Genomic DNA, 23,545 nt, shown 5'->3' with positions numbered 1-23,545 from the left:
CCTCCCCCCCCCCCCACATGCCAGCTGGATGGGGGCGTCTATTAAAAGCCATGAGGATTAAAGCTACAGAGGCTGTTGGCAAATTCCTACTTCAGAATTGCCAGGTTGTGAATGCCCCGAGGTCGTCCACTGTAACTTTACCATAGTCTTCCCTCACAGGAAGCACCCATCTCATTTTTTAGTGGAGGAAACAAGCTGAGAGGGGCACCCTGGCTTGGCTCAGCCTGTGGGTGTTAGATCCAGAATGGGCTTCACCCAAGGACCTGAGTGTGAAGCGTGGCTTTTAAAACAGTTTACGTGACTATTTCCAAAAGAATAATCTGGGAGAGTATCGTCCCTCCCTCCTCTGACATTGTTCCTATTATTCAGTTAGAAAGAAAGAGACATTAGTCTCCGCATTTGATGGGGGAAGAAGTGGAGGGCAATGGCCATAACCAGTGTTCCCCAAGTCCTGAGGCCACCTGGTTCAAAACCCGGATACGAGCCTGGGTTCACGCAGGTCATGCTGACAGATGCCCTCAAGGCAAGGATGCATCTGAGGCCAGGCCTTAATGGCGGGTAGGACATGGCACGGGGCAGAGCTTGTGGTGAGTTTTCCAAGTATATGGAACCTATACAAATGGTGGTTAGATATCCTGGTTTCTTTGGTTGGGGGGAAACTGTCAGTATTTTTATAAAACGTCTACATGAGAAATGAGATTCAAAAGGTTAGTAGTGAAAGAGTCCATTCTTATTCAGGTTGAAAGTGTGACAATCAGCTTGGATGGATAAAGATCAAATCACTAGTATCAACCAGGTTGAGAGAACAGACACAGGTCACACTGACCCACTTGCCTGGGTGATTTCTCCCCACGTTATTCAGCAGCTCTGAAATGGCATAAGGAACCTGTGTTTGAGTGACCACTCGTTTCTTACCGAGGACGCCCCAACTCACTTTACTATATGCCCCCAAATTTGGGGGATGCCTCATTTATAAACTGCCCTTGACTCCTGACGGCACCCAATTCCTCGTTATTAGCTTTGCTAACCCCCTTGGGAGGCATCAAACATCCGAAACTGATCCAGGCTTTACATAGGGTCCCTTCTGATTCCTCAGTGGGACTCAGACCTCCTATAAAAACGCCTGCAGGCAGTACTCCAGGGTCCCCTCGGCCCTGCCCAGACTGCTGCAAGCAGTAGATCAGAGTTTGTGCAGCCCACAGGTTTGTTCCTGGAAGTCTTTGGCTGAGGAGCCTTTAAAAGTTGGAATCTATACAGCTTAACTTGATCTCAGAAACTAGGAAAGCTCACTGAAAATTATAAGCAGTGAACATACAGAAAATGTTTGGGGTTTTGAAAGACAACTCTGGAAATAGTAAGGTGTATGTATCAGAGGTCTAAAAAATGGAATCAGGAGGGGCTCCTGCGTGGCTCGGTGGATTGAGTGTCTCACTCTTGATTTCAGCTCAGGTCATGACCTCGGGGTCCTGAAATGCAGCCCCACATTGGGCTCTGTGCTGGGTGTGGAGCCTACTTATGATTCTGTCTCTCTCCCTCTGTCCCTCCCCTCCCTCCCCCCTCAAAACATAAAAGCAGGGGCACCTGGGTGGCACAGCGGTTAAGCGTCTGCCTTTGGCTCAGGGAGTGATCCCGGCGTTGTGGGATCGAGCCCCACATCAGGCTCTTCCACTATGAGCCTGCTTCTTCCTCTCCCACTCCCCCTGCCTGTGTTTCCTCTCTCGCTGGCTGTCTCTCTCTCTGTCAAATAAATAAATAAAATCTTTAAAAAAAAAACCATAAAAACAAAACCGCGATCAGGAGACAAGCCAGGAAACTGTTATACTGATCAAAAGGAAGTATTTGGTGGATGCTGAACACAAGAAGGGGCACGATCACAGATGAGACAGGCTGAGTGTGTGAGCTGTGAAAGACGTGGGAGCGGGAGGAGTTATTTAGTCCCTGTTGTGGGGCGTGGGGAGGTGGAGAGGTTGAGAAGAAGACCCAGATTTTTTTGGAGGTAGCTGATGGTAATATCATATGACGAAGTAGAAAACACAGGCTGACATCAGGTTGGGGGAATTTGGGGTTCATTTCAGCACATGCTGAGGTTGGACATATGTGAGATATACAAAGATTTCAACCAGCAGGTTGGTTTTGCTGGTATGGAGCACAGAAAAAAATCTTAGTTGCAAATTTAGATTGTCGTATGCTCATCCCCAAGACTGTATTTCAGGCCACATAGATTCACTGATAGCGAGTGCCCAGAAGGACCGTATAAAGTTCTTGGACAAAACTCTGCTCCATTACATTCATCGTGACCCATGGCACAGTGTCCCTGATACACCAGAAAAGGCCTCTGATAGGCATTATTCTTTGCAGATACGTATCATCGTTACGGTTGCTCTCTTCAAGAGGTGTTTGCTAGAGCCAAAGACCTTCTGCCCATGAAGTAAGAAATGTTTCTGATGATTATTAAAGGAACGTTACTGCTCTCTACAATTGGACCTGGCATTGCGGGGAACATCTTTGTTTTTGTGAATTATATGTGCATTTTCTTTTGGGACACGAAAAAGAAATCTACACATCTAATTCTCATCCACTTGGCTTTCACAAATATCATAATACTTTTTTCCAAAGTAACGTTAAAAACAATAGAAATTTTTGGTTTGAGAAACTTCCCAGATGATACAGGCTGTAAAACGTTTGTGTACTTGGAGAGGGTGGCCCGAGGCCTGTCGATCTGCACCACCAGCTTGCTCACCGTGGTCCAGGCCACCACCATCAGCCCCAGAGCCTCCGTGCGGGCCAGCTTCAAGCCAGCATCCACATGCCGTACCCTTTCCTTTTTCCTCTTCCTTTGGATACTCAATTCCTTGCTCAGCATGAACTTACTCTATTACATGAAAAACATCAACAGCCTAAACAACTCACAGTTTGGTCAAAGTGGCAGGTACTGTTACTTCCTACCAGCAAGCCAGACAATGAAGTGGATGTTTCTCATTCTCATGGCCCTGCGAGATCTCCTCTTCCTGGGACTGATGGGCTGGGCCAGTGTCTACATGGTACTCATTCTCCATAAGCACCACAAGAATGCCCGCTACCTGCAGAAATCCAAGGTTCTCTACCACATCCCCCCCGAGATACGAGCGGCTCACAGTGTTCTCCTTCTGATGCTTTGTTTTCTGTTCTTTCATTGGGCAGATTGTATCATTTCTTTACATTTACAGTCATTACTTGAGAATAAGTTCATAAAGTTCATCATTGTAGACATCTCAACGGTCGGTTATGCAATTGTCAGCCCATTTGTGCTGATTCACAGAGATGGACGTCTGGCTGAATGTTGGCACTTTCATTAGGACTTGAGAAAATGACTGTTTCCTTGATCCCTTGGGTAGCAAGTTTGAAATAAGACATTTTATAGCAGCGAGAGAAAAAAATGAAGAGTAGCTTCAACAAATTAAAATATGATGTTACACAGCAAAGCTGGTGACCAGTAGCCCTGAGCTGACACAGGGGACTGAGCCTTCTTCTGTCCATCCCGCCCCCCTCGGGAAGGGTAAGCCAATTCCAGTTTTCCTGCTTATAAGATGCCTCTTTCACCACCAGGCTTCCTACAGGAAGGAGAAGAATCTGCCAAATTCCTTCAAAATGCTAATGTATATTCTCTTTGACTTGTAAGTTTCACTTCTAGGAGGATTGCTCAAATGTGAATTACAGTATAAAAACTATTATACATTGGGGCGATTTTTAAAAATCATGAACTAAATATCCAGCAAACAGGCTATTTTGCTGGCCATGTGAATATGTCCTAAAGGATCCAGCCGTACAATGGGATTTTACTGAGCTTCTGAAAGAATGGGTGAGCTCAACGTGTATTGCCATGGAATGATGAGCAAGGTGTGCTTGTAATTAATAAAAGATAGGAATTCAAGAGCAATGGTATTCAAAAATGGAATGGAATATTTTAACTCGATCTTATCTCCTTCTTTTGCAAGAATGCAAAGGAAACTTAAAACAGTTTTACCTGGTTTCAGAGAAACTAGGTAAGTGAAACAAGTAAGTAGAATTTCCTTTTACATCATTCTATATTTTCTAAACTGTTAAATCTTTGAATATATCTTGTTAAAGATGAACAAAACATTCATTTTGCAAATAACATGTGGCTTGTTTCAAGACATATTTGTTAGTGCCCTGACACTGCCACGGTCCTTGCAGCCTCATACTGGTATCCCATCAGTGAGCTACACAATAATTTGGTTTCTACAGTAGTTTGAATAAGAAATTTGGCCTATATTTTTCTTAAATTGGAACCTAAATAGGTATTTGGGTAGAATTCATCATTTCAGCAAAAAGATATGTCCTCGAGCTGTTTTGAAAAACACTTGATGCTCTTTTACTGAGTTCACATCTTTACAATACAAAATCTTAGAACTGATATACAGATTTTCCATCCCGTTTTTAAGAATGCCTGTATCATGTCTGTTTAATTGCCCTTGTATCATTTTGAGGTTTTTTACTTCTCTACTAAACTTCCCTTTGGTTTTGTTGTACATGTCAACACAGTTTTAAGTAACTTATTTATGTTATTATGCTATATTGTAATATGTGTAGGAGCTTAACTTCCTGATATTACTGTGGGTGCCTGAAGGCCAGGACTACACGATTTTTCTTAGTTTGCATAACTTTCCTATGACATCTTTTTCTGTCATAGAGAACACGACAGTATAAGCACTCCCTGAGCCAGTCGTTGGTAACTGACCCAAAAGGAAGGGATGGAAGAGGTCGGAAATGAAATTAAGAATGACATTTTAAAATTAATTATGAAGAAGAGATTATTGAGCACTAAAAATAGAAAGTGTCCAGATGAACATGGAGATGTGTGGTTGGTGACCAAAAACGGTTAGGATCGTGTGTTAGTCCAGGTCCTCCAGAGAAACGGGATCAGTAGGAAATATCTCTATCTATATATATGTATCTCTCTGCAATGACAGGAATTGGCTCACTCCGTGATGGGGCAGGGAAGTCCCACAGTCTGCTGTGTGAAGCTGGAGACCAGGAAGCCCGTGGGATAGCTCACTATGAGTCCAAAGGCCTGAGAACCAGGGGGCTCCTTGCTTAAGTACCCAAGTCTGAGGGCCCGAGAACCGGGAGCTCCCAGGTCAGAGGGCCGGAGAAGACGGACTTGCTAGCTCACGAAGAGAGAAAGAATTCACCCTTCCTTTTTGTTCCATTAGGGCCCCTAACAGACGGGTGAGAGGGGTCCCTACTCCGTCTATTGAGCACATGCTAATCTCTTCCAGAAACACCCTCATGGACAAATTCAGTTTTACCACCTCTCTGGGCATCCCTCAGATCAGTCAAGTTGACACACAAAATTCACGATCACAGAGAGCCTGGCATTTAGGTTCTCAAAGAAGTGCTATTCTGTGCTTCCCTTGGAAAAGTTAGAATTGAGTTGAGAAATTGAAATTGAATCTAGACTCTTCTACAGAAAGTAATTTCAGATTGAGAAACACATGATTAAATTGTACCCATGGACAGGAGTGGGGGGTAGGAAACAAAAACTGGGAATACTGAAGTGTGGAACACCCTGACATGGCGGGGAGCCCCATCAGCTATCGCTCGCCTCTCATTTATAGTTTTGTTACCAGTAAAATAGAGTAGGAAGGGGAAGTCTGCATCAATTTGGCCAGTGAAATCTTCCATAAGTTTTGAAGTGATGATAACTGAAAATGTCTCAGATTTGGTGAAATACAAACTTCTAGATTCAAAAAGCTAAGAGAATTCTAAGCAGTATAGACTCAAAAATGTTTGTATCCAGATCAATTATAATCCAGTTTGTAACCCTGAAAACGAAATATCTTGAAAGCAGCCAGAGTTAAACAGTGTATTACCCACAATTATTAAATGACAATGGATTTCTTAGAAGAAACCGTGGACCTGAGATGAAACTTTATTGATCATCTAACCCTACTAAGTTCCTCCTCTGACAGGTGATCCATAGTGAGACTTGGAGTCTCCAGGAAGCATTGTCAGTTCGGAGCCAATGACCATGAATCTCTGAAAAGACTGATTCTATCCCTTTATCTACTTCAGTCCCTGTAGTGCATGACTGCATGTCCCTCTGGGGCTGGCTGGGGGGAAGATTCTCACTGTACGTTCTTGACAATGTGGTAGGTTTCTTCATGGGGATCTATCTTCCCCAACATTCAAGGGCCTCTGGGTCATGGAACTGGCTCAAGTCTGGAAATGATTAAGGATCCACGATTATCCATGATGTTTCAGTGATTCAAGTCAGGTTTCTATTCACCAGGCCTGGAATTTTTCTCCTTTTCCAGACCCAGTAAGACTTTAGTAGACCTCTTACGTACATCAGTTCTACAGAACCATAATCAACGAGTCGATGCCAAAGAGCTCTGCGAGTCAGACTGTTTGATTAATGTCCATTAAGGTAATGCTGGCGTGCTTATTTTTGGTGATTAAGTGACATCACTTGGCACCTGTCTTTCTGGCTTCAAGTTATCCCCACTGTATGTAGGCATTCCAGTTACTGGTAGTAACTCCTGATGTAATTTTTATTTGTAGGGAAGAACTCCAACAAAGCTCTTACGATGCTGGGCCACACTCGTGAGTTCATGGTCACAGCTGTGGTGAAAGGCACGTGTTGTGGAGCCCTGCTGGTTTGGATGAGCAGATCCTACATAAGAAATACTTTAAATTCCAAGAATCTCAGAGCTTTCATAACTTCCTCTACAGTATACTAAGGATTTCTTGACATTTCCACTGCATTTAGTGTAGGCCACATTTGGGTTCATCTTTCAGTCCATCAACCTCTCAGGCTGTTCGAGCCATTCCCAGCCACTTAAACGAAAATACGGAATTCACAGTCTCTGTTGAGTGAGTCCATCTCAATACCTTGGGCCTTATCCATCTTGACACTCTTTTAAGCTTGATCCTACACCCTTCAGATCCGTTTCCTTACACACATATCTAGCTTGGACCGCAAACTATTTCGGGACTCTTTCTGAAATACAGATGGTGTATTTCCTGAAATATACATGGTTTTGCTCTAAAACCTATCTTGCTTTAAAATCTATTCCAGGATTTTCATCTCTCCAAACAGGATTTTGAACTACCACAGTCATGCTTACCACCCTCCTCCTTTTCCTCCTTCTTTTTTTTAGTATGTACCACACCCAGTTTAGAGCCCAACCCAGGGCTTGCACTCACAACCCTGAGATCAAGACCTGAGGTGAAATCAAAAGTTGGATGCTTAACCAAGTGAGAGAAATTTTTAAATGAGAGCTATGGGCTGCTTTGGCCAGATTGCCAAGTACAAATATTTAAGTGTCCATGATACCTTAAAAATGAATATTTGACAACTGGCTAAAGTGATCAAACCACCACAAGAAATCACTGTTCATTTCCCCACTTCTTGTAGATACTGGAGATACAAAGAGCATCACAGTGCAAGTTGATGATTCTTTCCCTAGAAGGGAAAAAAAAAATGTCTACTTGAATGACTTTCAGTCAAGAAAACACCATGTCCACATAGTCTGGTAGATTAGTGTTCTATTGCTATATAACAAACTATCACATTTAATGACTTAAAATAACACAAATTTATTATCTCATAGTTTCAGCAGGTCAGGAATGTGGCTTAGCTGTATCTTCTGCTTCGTGTTTTACCAGAGTAAATTCACAATGTCAGCTAAGGCTGCAATTTCATCTGAGGCTCTTCCGGGCACACTTGATTGTTGGTAAACTTCAGTTCCTTGTTGTTTTAGAACCCAGACTCTTGGTTTCTAGAGGCACCCCCACCACGTGACCCTCTTCATAAGCAGTTCACATCATAGGTGTTTATTTTCTTCAAAGCCAGCAGGAGAGCCCCTCTTACTCTGAATATGTCTCTTTTGGACCCTTGTCCAGAGTGCTTACCTGATTAGGTCAGACCCATCCAGGATCACCTGTCATCCTCTTTGTCATTGTTGTTGTTTAGTTTTTATTTCATAATCACAAACTTAACTTTGCAATCCAGCTAGACTTGCAGGAGAGTAAGGAAAATACGGAGCCCATAGAATTGCAGCGAGAGGAGCGCCTGGGTGGCTCAGTCGTTCAGCATCTGCCTTCGGCTCAGGGCGTGATCCCGGCGTTCTGGGATCAAGCCCCACATCAGGCTCCTCCGCTGGGAGCCTGCTTCTTCCTCTCCCACTCCCCCTGCTTGTGTTCCCTCTCTCGCTGGCTGTCTCTCTGTCAAATAAATAAATAAAATCTTAAAAAAAAAAAAAAGAATTGCAGCGAGAGCACAAAGAGTATAGGACGTTCGAGCACATGGGGGTGAAGGGGTGCTCTCCTGAGCTATAGAAGGAATAGTCCGGTGGTTTAGATAAAACACAAGTCAAATTTACTAGGTTTGTCCACAGTCAGCAGTGGTGATCTTCTTGCTGGTCTTGCCTTTTCCTGGACCCAAAGTGCTCCATATTTCACAACATCCCTGCCCCCTCTCACCTTGCCAAAGACCACACGCTTGCCATCTCACTCAGTGTTGGCAGTGCAGATGAAAAACTGGGAACCGTTCATGTTGGGTCCAGCATTTGCCATGGATGAGATGCCAGGACCCGCATGCTTCAGGATGAGATGCTCATCCTTAAACTTCTCCCCACAGATGGAGTTATTGCCAGTGCCATTGTGGTGTGTGAAGTCACCGCCCTGGCACATAAATTCCGAAATAATCCTGTGAAAGCAGAAACCTTTATAACCAAGTCCTTTCTCCCCATGGCTTAGAGCACAAAAGTTTTCTGCTCTCTTTGGAATTTTGTCTGCAAACAGCTTGAAGGAGACTTGGTCCAAGGGCCTGCTCTCCAGTGTGACGTTGAAGAACACAGTGGAGTTGACCATGGCTGGGCCCCACAGGTGGCTTAGGGACGGCAGCATCTGCAAGGCCTAATGTCTCCTTTTTTATTATTATTAACTCAAGGCCAATTGATTAGGAACCTTAATTACATCTGAAAAATCCCTTCTACGTTGTCGCATAATGTAATCCAATCAGGGCAGTGTAGGGGCCAAGGGCAGGTTGTCCCAAAATGTACCACAGTCACATACTGATTATTTTGAATTGAAGCTATTAGGGAAACAGCCAGTGCGTGGACCTCAGACCCTCTGTGGTCTCCCTGAAAGCAGGAAATAAATCTTTCCTATGAAAGATACTCACCCTGTACTAAGAAGTAAAGAGAAATTCTTGTCACCAGAGGTGGAAAATTTAAGAGCCGAGAAGGCTGTATAAACAACTCTGTTATGTTTTTACTAACCCACTATCTTAATCCAAATTCCCCTTAGAATTCCTTACTCAGTAAAGCTCCCAAATGTTGTTTTCTTTATCCTGTCAATTCCTCAGAAATGTATTGTTTCTTTTTCTAAAAAGAATAAAAACCACCCGCCTTGGTCATTTCTTTAGGTCTCCATTTCATTATCCGTCCTCCAGGCATATGTAATAAAACTTTGTGTTTTCTTCTCCTGTTAATCTGTCTCACATCAATTTAACTTTTAAACCAGCTGGAAGACCTTGAAAGGAAGAATTTTTCCTTCCCCACAATAGTGAAATTCCCCTGTATTCAGAGGTCCTCCCCATATTCAAGGAGAGAAGATTATACAAGGTCTGCACACCAGAGAAAAAGGAACTACGGCGGTCATCACAGAATTCTGCCCATATTCCTTATTATAGTTCCCCTTTCTCTAGTTTATTGTTTTCAAATCAAATAATCTAAATCTCAAAATTTATTTTGTTGACAGTGTTGGAAGCATGAGAGATAGGAAGTAGGGCTGGTTGTATATTCTTTCCCACTGAAAGAAGTTAGATGGGAACTCGGTGGGAAGGGAAGAAGAGCACGGGCAATTCAGCAACAGACGGAAAAATGACTCTGTGCTGTTCAGTCAGGACAGCCAATATTCTGGGACAGTGAGTGGAACGGAGACATGGGAGATACTCTTGGCTTACCACTGCTAATGTTTTCATTTTATAGCTATGTACAGTTTGCAAAGATTCGTTGAGCTGTGTATGTAAGCTATATACAGTTTTCTTCATGTATGTTTTACCTCAATGAAAATAAAACGTTAAGTACCTGGACTATGGAAATTCTTTCCGAGCATTCATATGCCTGAATACAACTGCTGCTGACGGAAGAGGCTCCATATCGTGTAAACGTGTTTCCATCAAAATAAAAAAATTCTGCCTTCTCTTTAATGTTACTTTTTCTTCAGTGGATTATAACTTATAACAGGCTATTACAAACCCCTGAGTGGTAAAATACAGCTGAGTTGCCAGTAAAATATACTAGATCTCAGAAAGTCCTTACCTGAAAAATGGGGATGAGAATAGCGACATCATGACCTTTACAAAGGATAACAGGAGGAATGGACCAGAGCAGATGGTTCTCTGCCCAGCACCCTGTACTCGCTTGTTAATTTTACAGAAATAAATAAAGACCATTCCATGATTTATGAATTAGAACTCTGGACCCTGATTCTGACAATGAGATAAAGGTCGAACCTTTATGACTCTAATTAAATGAATTCTTCCCAAATGTTGGGCAGGTCATTGAGAGGATGTGGCCACTGGCTGACTTGTGAGCTGGACCCTGGCAACAGGTGCTCCTCACTCCCTCCCCTGTCCTTGGAATATGGGTTCTGTTAGCCTTCCCTGCTTTCAGAAGCTGTCCCAAGGATACAGCTTTGAGATAGTGAGATGGTGTTTTGACACCATCTAGACACTCTATGTGACTGAACCCAGTTAGGACCTCTATATAAACTTCTAAGATTTGGCAGGCAGGTGCAGGGGTCTACTTGTCTTCGGCCACCAAAGACAAGCCTAGTATGTATATTCTCTTGCTAATTAAAAGTGCCACCTACCAACCTGGAGAGGGCTGCCTCTGTCTCTTCCTTCAGTCTCTCCCTGCTCTCCTCAGAGGGCCCAGGTTCAGATTATGCTCAGGAAGCTCTGGAGGCTGCAAACTAACACCAAACTCTCGTTTGTTTCCAGACAAACTATTGTTTCCCCGAAACATGCATGAGTTCTGCACACCTGACCGCACCAGTGAACTGAGCAAAGTATTAGCAGTGACTAGCACTGCCCCTTGATTCCCAGCCATCCCGGGGATGATTACGGTAAATCTATGTGCCAGAGAGCAACATGCACACGAAATTTTGAACAGTTGAAATCAGTGTGAATAAAGAGGCTCGGACTTGTAATTCAGAGAAAAGACAGCTTTGTGACACCAGATTCATTAATGGGAAGACTCAATTCATTATTGCAAAGTATTTAAATTCTAAAGATATTCCTTAAGATATGCATTTGGGAGGTTTGGATTTTTCCATTGTTACCTCTCACCTTTATCAGTCACTTTTGGAAGCTATGTGATAACACAGCAGGCGGGAGACAAGAGGAGATTGGCTGTATTTCTTGAAGAATAACCAAAATAAAAATCAAGAAATACAGAGTGAGAGGAGGGATAGAAAGAAAACCGCTTCCTTGGAGTTTTATGCTGTTGTAGCCACTACCTGTCCCAAAGAATTCATAGAATGTTCAGTGGTGGAAACAATTTCAGAGTTGTAATTTGTAATATGGTACCTACTATCACTCAGGCTAGGACTTAACCTTATGTTTAAAAGGCAGACAAAGTAACCTCGGAGGAGAGTAACTCCCTGCTCTCAATCCAGCCCACATCTCCTCACATACATCCCAGGAAAGACAGGGACATACTTCAGAGAAACCACGGTGTTGTAGCAGATGGCAAAGGAAAATTCCTTGGCAGAGGTGAACGGCTTCCTTGTGGAGCGGGGGCAAATGAGCTGCAGTCTGGCCGACGTGGTAAACCAGAAGGGTCTGCCACGTGGCATGGCCATTCTCACCTCGCATCATAGGGATCTGCACGATCAGGGAGGGGGTTTTGCTCCTATTACACATGTTCACATAGAAACACATGTTATCAAGAAAGGGAGAATCATGGGTCTAGAGGCTGGGCAGGAGACATCTGCAGGGTGCAAGCTCTATTTTAAAATGACAATAATGAAGAAATCTACACTAGAGGTGAAAGAATTTATGGATGACATTAGAATAAGGATTTAAAATAAAGCTAATACAAATTCTTAAAGTCACGAAGGAGATGGAAACCTGATGCTGGAATAAGTTACGAAGAAGAACCCGTCAGAGACACCACATATGCATAAGCAATGAATGAATTTTTTGAAAACTCAATAGACTATCAGACGAGACAATGGGCACTATACCCAAGATCAAATTAGTCAACTAGAGCATTAAGTTAAGGAACAATCTTAGCAGGCATCACATAGTATCAACAGGTAGAAACAAAGATGACTTAACAAACCCTAACAACAAATGAGTACCAGAGGGATGGAAAACAAGTAAGTGGAGAGAAAACATGTAAAGAATCAGGGCTCTTGTCCTTGGGCATCTGGCAGCTGATGGCCCCAGATCTGGAGGTGGCCTCCGTCCTTGCCTGGGTGTAATCTTGGAATCTGGGGGTGGGCATTGCCTGATCTCCAGGCTATCCAGAACAGCCATGAATTCCGCATCCTATGCCCTCCCCCTCCTAGGCTTTGGGTAATTCCAGAGCGCCCAGAATCAAAGGTATGTTTCAGTTCACTCTAGAAAGAAATGCAAACCAAAGGACAATCATGACCTGTGACCACAGGAGAAAATGAGGTCGGTGCACTGTTGTGGCTCTGAGCAGTCCATGGGTGCATCAGGCCATGGGGTGAATTGGTGTCCCGCTGTTCCCTCCAAAACTGGACTGTTAGTGGTTTCTGGGAAGAACTGGATCAGACGAATAGAAATAAAGTGTGAGATGATCAAATCAGATGGCAGCCTCACGAGATACAAGACAGGAAAACTGATGAAGATAAAGAAGTTAGAGTTGACAGAAACACCAGCTATCTCCTGGGTCTTGTCTTTGACTAAAGAAAAGTTTTCAGAAAAACATTGATTAAAAAGAACTTGATAAGAAAATTAATTGGGTTGATGAACCATCTTTCAAAGGAGCTGCCATTTCAAATTCCTCTCTCTCAATTCTACTGAAAAGCCCAAAGCTTCTAGAGCAAAGGACATATACCAGGGAGAGACACATGAAGCTTTCTTCTGCCAGCATTGCCTTATTCAGAGAAATCCTGTGAGAGACTCAGCAAGCTGGGACGCCATTCTGTAGAGAATTTGGAGACAGCTGCTTGCACTGAAGTGTCAAATCTTTGAAGGACTCCGTGCTTAGTTATAGCAGAATATAGAGATTTCAAAGTCGTAAACCAGGTGTAGTAATAATGATCCGTGCTTGGCATACAATCTGGTGTTAGGTACAATCTGCATATTGAAAAAAACCCACTGGGTGAAAACGCTGACTTGTGTCAACTGACTGGGCCCTGGGGCTCTCTAAACAATAGAAATTGAAAGGAGGCAGAAGGGCAGCTTCAGGCAAGGTTTTGTGGGGGCTTCTGCTGGAGCTCGAGGGAGGCCGCACATAAGAGTCATCAGGCTGGCTCTCTGGGGAGTTGGGGAGACTTTAAAAGAGGACTTGGTGGGAATACAGAGGACGGGGGTGCCTGGCTCCTGCACACTTAAATATCTCACTTCCTCATGTGTCACATGTCTAATTAGCATGTTACAGCTCCACCCTTGGGTGTGATTTTTTTAGTATTATAATGAGGGAGAACTTGGGTGAAAAGTTGGCGCTGTCGTCTGTCTTGGGGCGGACTGGCTTGGTCTTGTCTTTGCGAGTCCTAACAGTCAAGAACCCTCCTTCAGTCAGCATCCTCCCTCCGCATTCCTGCAACATAGGCTACTCAAGGGCATAGAGTTTTAGCTTTTTCCTTTTATGGAGGCAGCCAAGAAATGCTGGATTTTGTAGTTGGGGTTGAGGGGACCTGACTGCAGTCTCCACTCTGTGTCACTTATGAGAAAGCAAATTTTTACCGGACTTACCAAAGAAACTGTTGGGCAATTACCTCTGGGAAAGTCAACTATAGAAAATTAATATGAATGTCACTCAAATCATTTGTCATACCACAGAGTAGATTATGAAATTTGGAATAGATTTCAAATATATTCTTTGGATAAAAATACGGATCGAAACTAGAGTTCTGAACTAACGTAAACTTTATCTTAAGTGAGTCACAGATTAGTCTACAGATAGAACTCACGTGGGAGTGGTTCTCATATAACAGATGGGAAGGATGAAAAATTTAGTAACATGAGTTACTAAGTTAAGAAGTCATCAGAAGGCCCCCAAATGTATATTAGTTGTCATTTAAATATAGTTACATTGATTAAATAGCCAAGAAGATTGTGGCTCATCTTTTTGATTCTGAAAGTGTGAAGAGAGAAAAGTTCCCTCTCTTATTTACTTGGTGCTACGATTGCTTCTTTTTCCTACCTATAAATGATAATAAACCTAGTGGTTCAGTAATATTTCCAAAGGTAATGGTATTAAGTGACAGGTATAAAGATTGTATCGGCCTACCATTACAACAGATGAGAGCTGAACCCAAACTTTACCACCATCAGGAGTCCCAAAGGAATAGTTAAAGCTATACAAGGAAACTTTTTGGTGAGAGAGATGAGAGAACATGGAATAAAATCTCAGCTGAGAACATTTAGAAAAGTGGCAGTTATAACTACCCAGATAGTCAGTTAGAGTGAGTCTCTCTAAGGACTGAAACTCTTATTTGCCTTTGGTAACCCAGGGCCTAACGTAAATCTGACACTGAGTAATTATTAAATAGAAACTTGGTGAATAAGACTTGTTTTCATTGTTAGGATATTTTATATCCATTGTCCTAACTTGTCTTCTGTAACTATATCTTCATGGTGTGCCTTCTGTTTACCAAGGAACGTGAGTTTAAGTACGAATATATAATCATGTTTGTCAACATAACTAAGCATCTTATTACATACGATCTACAAGGCCTAGTAAAATGACTGGAATATAAATTACATGTGGGTCATCTACTGTGTAAAATGATGCTCCTTTTAGCAATCTTTAAATAAGGACCTTTGTTTGGAGTCTGAGTTCTCACTGATATAAAACTAAATGAAATATTTATTATTCGCAGGGAAATTAGATTGAGAAAGGGGAAAGTATATCACACTATGGAAATGAAGAAAGAACACAAGTTTGATGTCTAGAATGTAGGTCACTCTGTGGAGGGTGTGACCCCAAGGCCATTGCATTGAGTTCAGAAATTAGTAAACTAATCTATTCAGTTGATTTCAAGATGAAGGGAAGTGCTCTTGTGAGTATCAAGGAATTGATTCTTTGGGAAATTTGGGGGTTCAGGTTGAACAATTATTTTCTACAATGAAGTATCTAAACTTTGATTTAAAGTCTTATTATAGTCCTATGTCGGGGACCCAGCTGTAAATGAATACAAGATGCTATTTCTTGAAGAGGAGAACATGTTTTCATGAAAGTGGAATGCTGTGTCTGAACCATGGCATCTGGAATGGAATTTGAGGGCAGTGAGAAATTATTATTACTCAAAGGCAAATGTTTCAGAGAAATCAGTCAAGATCTTTTAAACTGTCAAGGTACAAAGCAAACAGTTGGATGTTAACAAGAATCACACTATTCCAACATTAAGTGAATAGGAGATGGAAAGAGGAATGCCTAGTAACGTCAGAATTATTTTAATCCACCCAGTAAATCCAAGTCAAAATGTAAAGTGAGTGCTAGTTTAAATCCACTCTCTTACAAAGGATTGACTTCTCTTCTCACATATTCAAGAAAATCATTATTTTTATTCATCTTTGTAAAAGAATTTCATTTTGGGTAAAAAATAAAAACGAACAGGCATTCTATAAATAATTACAGAATAATTGAAAGAATGAATGTAATGAGGTGAATTGTTTTTAATTTTGAAGGTACTGAATTCAGTATAGCAAAATTGAAATGTGTGTTAGTTCAATGCATACATATTTACATGGATTTAAAATGGGGTTTATAGATATTGGCTAATGACCCATGGTGAAACTATGATTTTAACCAGAAGTTCTGGTAAGTTAATAAGCTCACCTAATACGCCTCTGAAAAATGAATGTTATGGAATCGAATCAGCGGAGTTTGCCGAGATTAGGAGTTTTCATTCCGTGGAACTTCTGTTAGCTGCAAAGACTCCTTGTTAGAGCAAATGGTCTCCAAGCCTCTCAGTGATAGCAAAATCCAGCTTTCAAAAAGCATGATAGCGAGAAGAGGAAAACTCCAGAACCCGAATTTTTCTAACCGAATTTAATTAAAAGCTAAATGAAAATGCGTTCAATTACATAGACTAGTTTAGCAAAGTAGAACAAAGGAAAAAGAAAATGTCAACATTTCCTGCAGGTGACCTGTCTTTCCTACGACCAAGTGACACCATGGTGGTTTAAACCATCAACACCTGCGCACAAACAGCTCTTCAACGGTTTCATTTATGTGATTGGTGGGGGAGTACACCTTCTCAGGGAACAAATTATTTGTAAACAAAATAAAATGGAGAATTTGATTCTATGTCTTCTTATATTAAAATATGGACAGGTCTTGCACGTAGGCGGCTCGTTGGTCTAGGGGTATGATTCTCGCTTCGGGTGCGAGAGGTCCCGGGTTCAAATCCCGGACGAGCCCGCTTCCTTTTCAACCAACTGGATTTAGAGACAAGGTGGGGGGAAAAAAGTATTTTCCCAAATATTCTTGCCAAAAAGACCTGCTTTTCACCCTATGCACAAAAGCACTGTCCTCTGAGGAGGCGGGAACGCACGCCGGGATCTCCCGGATGCCGAGGCACCTAGAGCGCGGACCCGCGCCAGTTGTCCAGGGCATCCCTCCTGGGCCGCAGGGAGGAAGGCCCGGGGGCGTGGCCGGCGGGCGCGCACGCGCGTGCGCACACCTGCCGCGGGGAGGAGCGAGGGTCGGCGGCAGCCCGGATCTCACCTCCGGTCGCCTGGTCCGGAAGCGGAATTTCCGCTGTTCCAGCGCCGCGCGCTGGCGTTCCCGGCCTCGCAGCCGCTGCTGCTCCCGCCGGCCTGCCCGCTCGTGCTGCGGTCCAGTGCTGCGGGGTCACCCCGCCTCTCTCTGTTCCTGCCCCGCCCGGGTTGGCGCTCATTCATGTGCCCGTCGGCGAATGAATATTCAGCGGTTGCAGCGTGTCAGCCCGTGCCCCATGACACTGAGCAGGGGGGGGCCAAGGAATAAAAAAGGTTTCGTTTCTGCGGAATTCAGTATCACAACTAACTAAATATTCACCATTTTCATGCGTCCGAGGAGGGAAGGACAGACTTCCCATAAAAGCGTGGAGAACCAGGGAGTACTGCCCGCCGGGGTTTGAACACCCGAGAGAAAAACCAGAAGGAGCAATCCCCACCCCGTGCCCGAAACTCGCCAGTACTTTCTCCGCTGCCCCAGGAAATGCTCTCACTTAGGAATTGTTGAAAACGCTCAGGTAAATTAATGAACACAAATTTAAAAGAGAAAAAAAAAAGATGGAGAGGAAGGTATTAATCCAACTACTTTGCTCATGCCAGCCAACTTATTTCCTTAGAATAATAACTGCTGTTTTGTGCCCTACACTGAATGGACACGCCGCCGCCGCCGCCGCCGCCGCCGCCGCCGCCGCCACTACCACCACTGCAATTTCTTGCAAGGCTCAACTGGCCCAGTTCATCTTAGTATTCTGAAAGAGTGTGGTCTTTTTTACCTTCCCTTGTTTTGATCAATTTTGGAGACCTAATTAGCATTGTAAGATGCAAGTCCTTATTCAGAAGTGGTGTATAATATATTGCCTCTTTTTATACATGAAATATGAATTTATAATTTATTTGTAATATAATCTTATAATTTGCGTACATGGTGTCATTCATTAAGTTTGAAATTCAAAAGGAACTTCCTTCAAACTTTGTCCTTCAAGAATTTTCTTAGGATGCAGGAAGTCAGTTTTACACCATCTAAGCCAGAAATTGAATAATCCTCCTTCGAGACATTTTATTATCCCAAGAAGGATGAGCTAAGATACTGTCTGGTCATAAATGGCACAGGCAGATCACAGTGAAGTCCACAGTCAACAAACTGGACTCATAGTCTCAGTTTCCAGTTATTTCTAGGGCTAAATTGTAACTATAACCAGCAACCAAAGATCACTAGACATCTAAAGTAAGTGTCTAATATGAAAGAGATAAAAGTGGACTACAAAAAAATAGAGGAAAATAATTATGCAGAGAGAAGGAAACTTCTCAGGAAAGTTAATACAAAGAGTACTGTACAAAACAGTAGCTCAATTATAAAAGCCTCTTAAAACTGACATTGTGGGGGCGCCTGGGTGGCACAGCGGTTAAGCGTCTGCCTTCGGCTCAGGGCGTGATCCTGGCGTTATGGGATCGAGCCCCACATCAGGCTCCTCCGCTATGAGCCTGCTTCTTCCTCTCCCTGCTTGTGTTCCCTCTCTCACTGGCTGTCTCTATCTCTGTCGAATAAATAAATAAAATCTTTTTAAAAAAAAACAAATTGTGAGAGTAGAAATGAAAAACTTAATGGAGTAACTGGAATAAATGCGAAGGACATGTTCCAGAATATTGAGTAAAAATATAAAGGGAAACTCCAGCAGTCATGCTGCCTAGTAGATACCCAAGTGAGCTGAAACATGACTACACAAAAACCTCACACAGATGCGTGTAGCAGCTTATTCATAACTGTGAAAACTTGGAAGCAACCAAAATGTCCTTCAATAAATGAATGGATGGGGTGCCTGGGCGGCTCAGTCAGTTAAGTGTCCAACTCTTGGTTTTGGCTCAGGTCATGATCTCAGGATCCTGGGATTGAGCCCCACGTCAGGCTCTGTGCTCAGTGTGGAGTCTGCTTGGGAATCTCTCCCTCTCCCTACACCCCTCCCCCGTCTGTGCTCTCTCTCTAAAATAAATAAATAAAATCTTAAAAAAGAAATAAGTGAGTGGATAAACAAACTGTGGTACATCCATACTATGGACTATTACTTAGTAAGAAAAAGAAATGAGCTATCAAGCCACAAAAAGACATAAAAAGCATATTGTTACATGAAAGAAGCCACTCTGAAAAGGATAGAGAGGGATGTAGGAATAAAGAAGTGGAGCACAGGGCAGTGAAATTATTCTGTGTGATACAGTAATGACAGGCACATGTCATTGTACATCTGTCAAAACCCATAGAGTGTGCAACACAAAGCGTGAGCCTTAATGTAAACTGGATTTTAGTTACATTGGTTCATCAGTTATAAGAAATGTACCACAATAACGTAAGATGTAAATAATAGGAGAAGCTGTAGGAGAGGGAAGAGGGTATGTGGGACTTTGTACTTTCCTTTTTTTTTTTTTTTTTAAGATTTTATTTATTTATTTGAAGAGGGAGACAGCCAGCGAGAGAGGGAACACAAGCAGGGGGAGTGGGAGAGGAAGAAGCAGGCTCTCAGCAGAGCAGGGAGCCTGATGTGGGGCTCCATCCCAGAACCCTGGGATCACGCCCTGGGCCGAAGGCAGACGCTAAACAACTAAGCCACCCAGGCGCCCCGGAATTTTGTACTTTCCTATCAAACTTTCTGTAAACCTAGAACTGCCTTTTAAAAAAAAGTCTATTAAAAAAAATAAGCACAGTACAAATAAAAAAAAAAGTGGGGGTGGGGAAGAAAGAAATAAAAAAGTAGAGCAAACATCCTGGAGATTTAAAATCTGATGTGAAAGAAATTTCAGGAAAAAAAGAAAGCAAATAGACAACACATAAGTGAGAAAATCAATAACAAAAAAGTCAAACTAGTTTTCCGAACTGAAATATATGATTTTCCAAATTTGATGAAGTAATAGAGCTCTCAGAACAATGAATGAAAATACAAACACATGATGGCATACTTTTCAGACATTTAGGAACACTGGGGACAGAGAAATTATCCTTAGAGAAAAACTAATTACAAATGAAGTATCATTAATTAGAATGACTTCTTAATTCTAAAAAAGCAATACTGGAAGATAGAAGACAATGGAGAACTTTCAAAATCCTGAAAGAAAATACTCCCAACCTAGCATTCCATACCCAACCAACAATGAATCAAATGTTAGAGGAACATAAAAGATATTCTCTAATGCCCAAATATTCAAAAATCTGATTTCCAATGAACTCTTTTTTAGGAAGCTACTCTACAATGTGCCCCACCAAAAGGAGTAGGCAAATTAAGATAGAAAAAGACTTAGGATATGGGATATCTACCACCAGGGGAAGGGGGGAAAATGCAGAGCATGATGGTGAAGACATCATGATGAAAACTGGATAGCAACTATAGAAATCATCGATTTCTTTCCCTTTTTTTTTTGGCAAAACATATGGTTATTTGTGGTAACTTGGGGAAAAAAAACAATTCCAATGTTCATGAAAGAGAGGGGACTCCTTTTTGTGTAATGGATAATCAAAAGAAAATACTAAACTTTAAAAAATCAGTAAGTAGAAATAAAAGCATGTGTATTAGTTAGAATGTAAGTTTGTCTTTGTAACAAAGACCCCAACCTACTGTAGTTTAAAGGAAGCAGACGTTACTCATCTCTCACATAATTGTCTCAAGGTATAGTCAATCCCAGGGGGACACTTGGGCTCCATGGTGTTGGTTCCAGTATTCTACCTCATGGCTCCCTCCTTCCTATGGTGTTCCTTTGTATTTCATGGCTCCTTCATTCCTATGGTGTTTCCTTTTCCAGCAAGCAGACACAGTAGGATGAGAGAAGTAAATGGTATTTCTTTCCCCTTCTGGGCATGACCTGCAAGTTTCACCAACAGTTACTCTCGAATGCACTAGTTTAGAAGCTGGCCACATGGCCATGCTTAGCCATCAAAGAAAGGTGTGCATCGCAGGCTTCTCATGGGTGCCTATGAGCCCTACTAAATGTCCGTTTCTTGGAAGAAAGGAGCAAATATTGATGGATGACTAGCCATCTCTGCCCTAGCATAAATAGGCTGCTGGTAAAAACTAAACAACACAAACAAAAAGCCAAATGGCTGAAAATCTTTGCCTCTCTCAAGGGAGAATAAGATAAGAGGAAGAAGACCACTTTTTCATGTACACATATTTTTTAAGTACTTAAGTTTTTAAAACATGTATGGTTAACTTTGATCAAAAAGTGTTAATTAAAAAAGTAAGCTTTAAGCGGAGAACCAAGGTATGGATAAACAAATCTATCCAGGTTCAAATGAGGAAGGGCAAGAGCACTCCATGAGGGAAAAGTCTTGTTGGAAAGAGGGGAAATAGATCCTTCTTGATACAAAATCAGGAATTGGACAAGTGTGGAAAACCAGGCAGAAGGAAGTGGATGAAGCTGAGCATGAAGATCTACGCAGGTCAATGCAGCAAACACTAAAAGAGAAGGGTTTTTTCAAGTAAGAAGAGAGAATGGTTCGTTGATCCTTTCCTGCAGGACTTCTCCCATGTTCCCTGTTGTTCACCCTATGACCGATTTGCTTGGGCTTCAGGAAAAAAATCATGACCCCCTTCCTTTACGGATGCTCCCCGATCAGTCACGCACATGCTTCAGCGCTCCAGCACAGTGACTGCTCCACACTTGTCTAGATCCTGCGAGCCTCCCTGCCTTTGCTCAGGCCCCCTCCTCAGCGTGGGACACCCCCTCTCTTGGCCACCTCTAGAAAACTTGCTCTGCAAGACTCACCTTTAACATGAGCTGCTTTCCCCAGGCATTTATGATTCATTGTGATTAGTCAGAATTCAGCCCTAGCCGTGTTTATTTATGTGCATTTTATTCATTCCGTGAAACAAATGAAAAATCTAAAGAAAGCAGTTGAGATAGCTTTTTTTCACCCTTTCCCGAAATAATCTTCTCGCCGGCGCTGTCTTTTAACATTTTTAGCACCACATCCCTTGGAAAACCGAATGGAAGTTGGGCAACCTGCCCCAAGAAGATCACCCAAGAGGCACAGAAGAATGGGGGGGGGGCACTCACGGTTCCTCTGAGGCGGAGGCGCAGGAGAGGAGCCCCGCGAGTTAAGGCTTCTTCTGGGCGCAGTTTCCCCCGCAGCGGCGAGGCGGTAAGGACACGGAGTAGACCCGTCGTCCCATCTCCCAGACTGTCCACGTTACCACGAATTCGCAGTCCGGACTCGCCAGGTCCCCCGCGGGCGGCTCCTGGGGGGACCGGCTCTGGGAGCTCCTGCCCGCGGCCGGCTCGGGGGCGCCCTCGGAGCGCAGGTGCTGAGCGCGCACAGGTTCCCGCGCCGCCCGGCCACGCCCACCGCTCGCGCGCATGCGCCCCTGGGGGCCCGGCCGCCTGAGCCAGGGAACCCGACCCCCCGCCAGGCGCCGCTGTCGCCGCTGGACCCCTGTCCTGACTTCTGGGAGCGCTGAGCCCGCCTTTTCCCCTTCGCGAGTTTTCCAGTCCAGTCCTTGGCCCATTCGTGTGGGAGCCGGCCAGCTCCGTGTCCCCCGGACGTCTCCGTCCGTCCCCTAAATGTCCTTGCATTGGAGACAGCCAGGAGTTCTCGAGTGTAAACTCTGAAATAAGGTACTTAGAAGTTCCGGCGTGTCGTGACGAGGTGGCCGAGTGGTTAAGGCGATGGACTGCTAATCCATTGTGCTCTGCACGCGTGGGTTCGAGTCCCACCCTCGTCGACCTGCCATTTTAGTAAGGAGAAGAGGGAAGAAATACATCCAATTTAAGCCCATTTGCCAAAAAGGTTGACTTCGCGACTCCCTCCCTTCCCTACTTTCGGACTCTCACTACGGTAAACTGGATTCTCCCCTTTGCGGTTGGTCGGTTGTCTATGTGGGTACTTTGATGGGATCAGTTGAGTGACTTCTGGTGTGCTTCCTTTCTGGTGCCTGCGGAAGGAGGGCGTGGAGCTGGGGAAGGGGCAGCGAAAATGGAAGACAGGCCAGTTGAAAAAATCTCTCTAGAAATCACAGATAGTGCCCTTTATTAACCCGCGGAGGCTGTATTATTCTACCTCTTACATGTAGATCTATAATTCACCTGGAACTAATACTTATTTATAGTGGGAGGAAAATGAATCGGAATATCTATTTATTGATCTATCATTGATCTAATGATAAATATATTCATTTTGGTATTCAAATTGTCAAACACCATTGTCGAAAAGACTATTCTTTCCCCCCTTTGCTATACAAAATCACCTTTGCCATTTATATCAAGTGTCCCTATATGTGTGGTGCTTTGGCGGTTCCCACTCTCTTCATCTGCCTAGTTTGCAAGACCCCACTGTCTTGTTTACTGTAACTTTGTGGTAAGCCTCGACCCCTTGTTCCTATTCAAGACTGACCTGTTTTCATTTGCCTTTTTGTGTTTCCATATACATTTTGGAACCATTTTGTAAATTTCTGCCCCCCAAAGGGAAGGCTGATGTAATTTTGGATAATATTGTCTTCCTGTAGATCCATTTGAATATAATAGACATCTTTAGGTATTGAATCTGACAATGCGTATTATACCCTTCAGTTATTTATGTCTTCTCTATCTCAATAGTGCCTTATATGATATTTGTATGTGGAAATATAACCCATA

General features: G+C 43.1%; 1 protein-coding gene, 2 non-coding genes and 1 pseudogene across 3 annotated transcripts; 3 read left to right on the top strand and 1 right to left on the bottom strand.

The window, feature by feature from the left end:
* The first annotated feature begins 2,435 nt into the window (after nt 1-2,435).
* On the top strand, nt 2,436-3,335 carry LOC113250000 (putative vomeronasal receptor-like protein 4). The gene has a single exon (XM_026491423.3). The coding sequence runs from the start codon at nt 2,436-2,438 to the stop codon at nt 3,333-3,335; it is 900 nt and encodes a 299-aa protein (XP_026347208.1).
* A 4,997-nt stretch (nt 3,336-8,332) lies between these two features.
* On the bottom strand, nt 8,333-8,895 carry LOC113264271 (peptidyl-prolyl cis-trans isomerase A-like; annotated as a pseudogene).
* Nucleotides 8,896-16,565: 7,670 nt separating this feature from the next.
* On the top strand, nt 16,566-16,637 carry TRNAP-CGG (transfer RNA proline (anticodon CGG)). Its single transcript has one exon. It is a non-coding gene; the product is annotated as a tRNA-Pro (tRNA).
* A 5,916-nt stretch (nt 16,638-22,553) lies between these two features.
* TRNAS-GCU (transfer RNA serine (anticodon GCU)) lies at nt 22,554-22,635 on the top strand. The gene has a single exon. It is a non-coding gene; the product is annotated as a tRNA-Ser (tRNA).
* Nucleotides 22,636-23,545: the final 910 nt, after the last annotated feature.

Source organism: Ursus arctos, unplaced genomic scaffold (assembly GCF_023065955.2).
Source record: "Ursus arctos isolate Adak ecotype North America unplaced genomic scaffold, UrsArc2.0 scaffold_31, whole genome shotgun sequence".
NCBI lineage: Eukaryota > Metazoa > Chordata > Mammalia > Carnivora > Ursidae > Ursus > Ursus arctos.
The sequence above is the reverse complement of the archived record's forward strand: the minus strand, read 5'-3'. Positions and strand labels throughout refer to the sequence as shown.

Excerpts from the sequence above, each read along its gene's own strand:
- LOC113250000 (XM_026491423.3), top strand. The coding sequence starts at position 2,436 with ATGTTTCTGATGATTATTAAAGGAACGTTACTGCTCTCTACAATTGGA.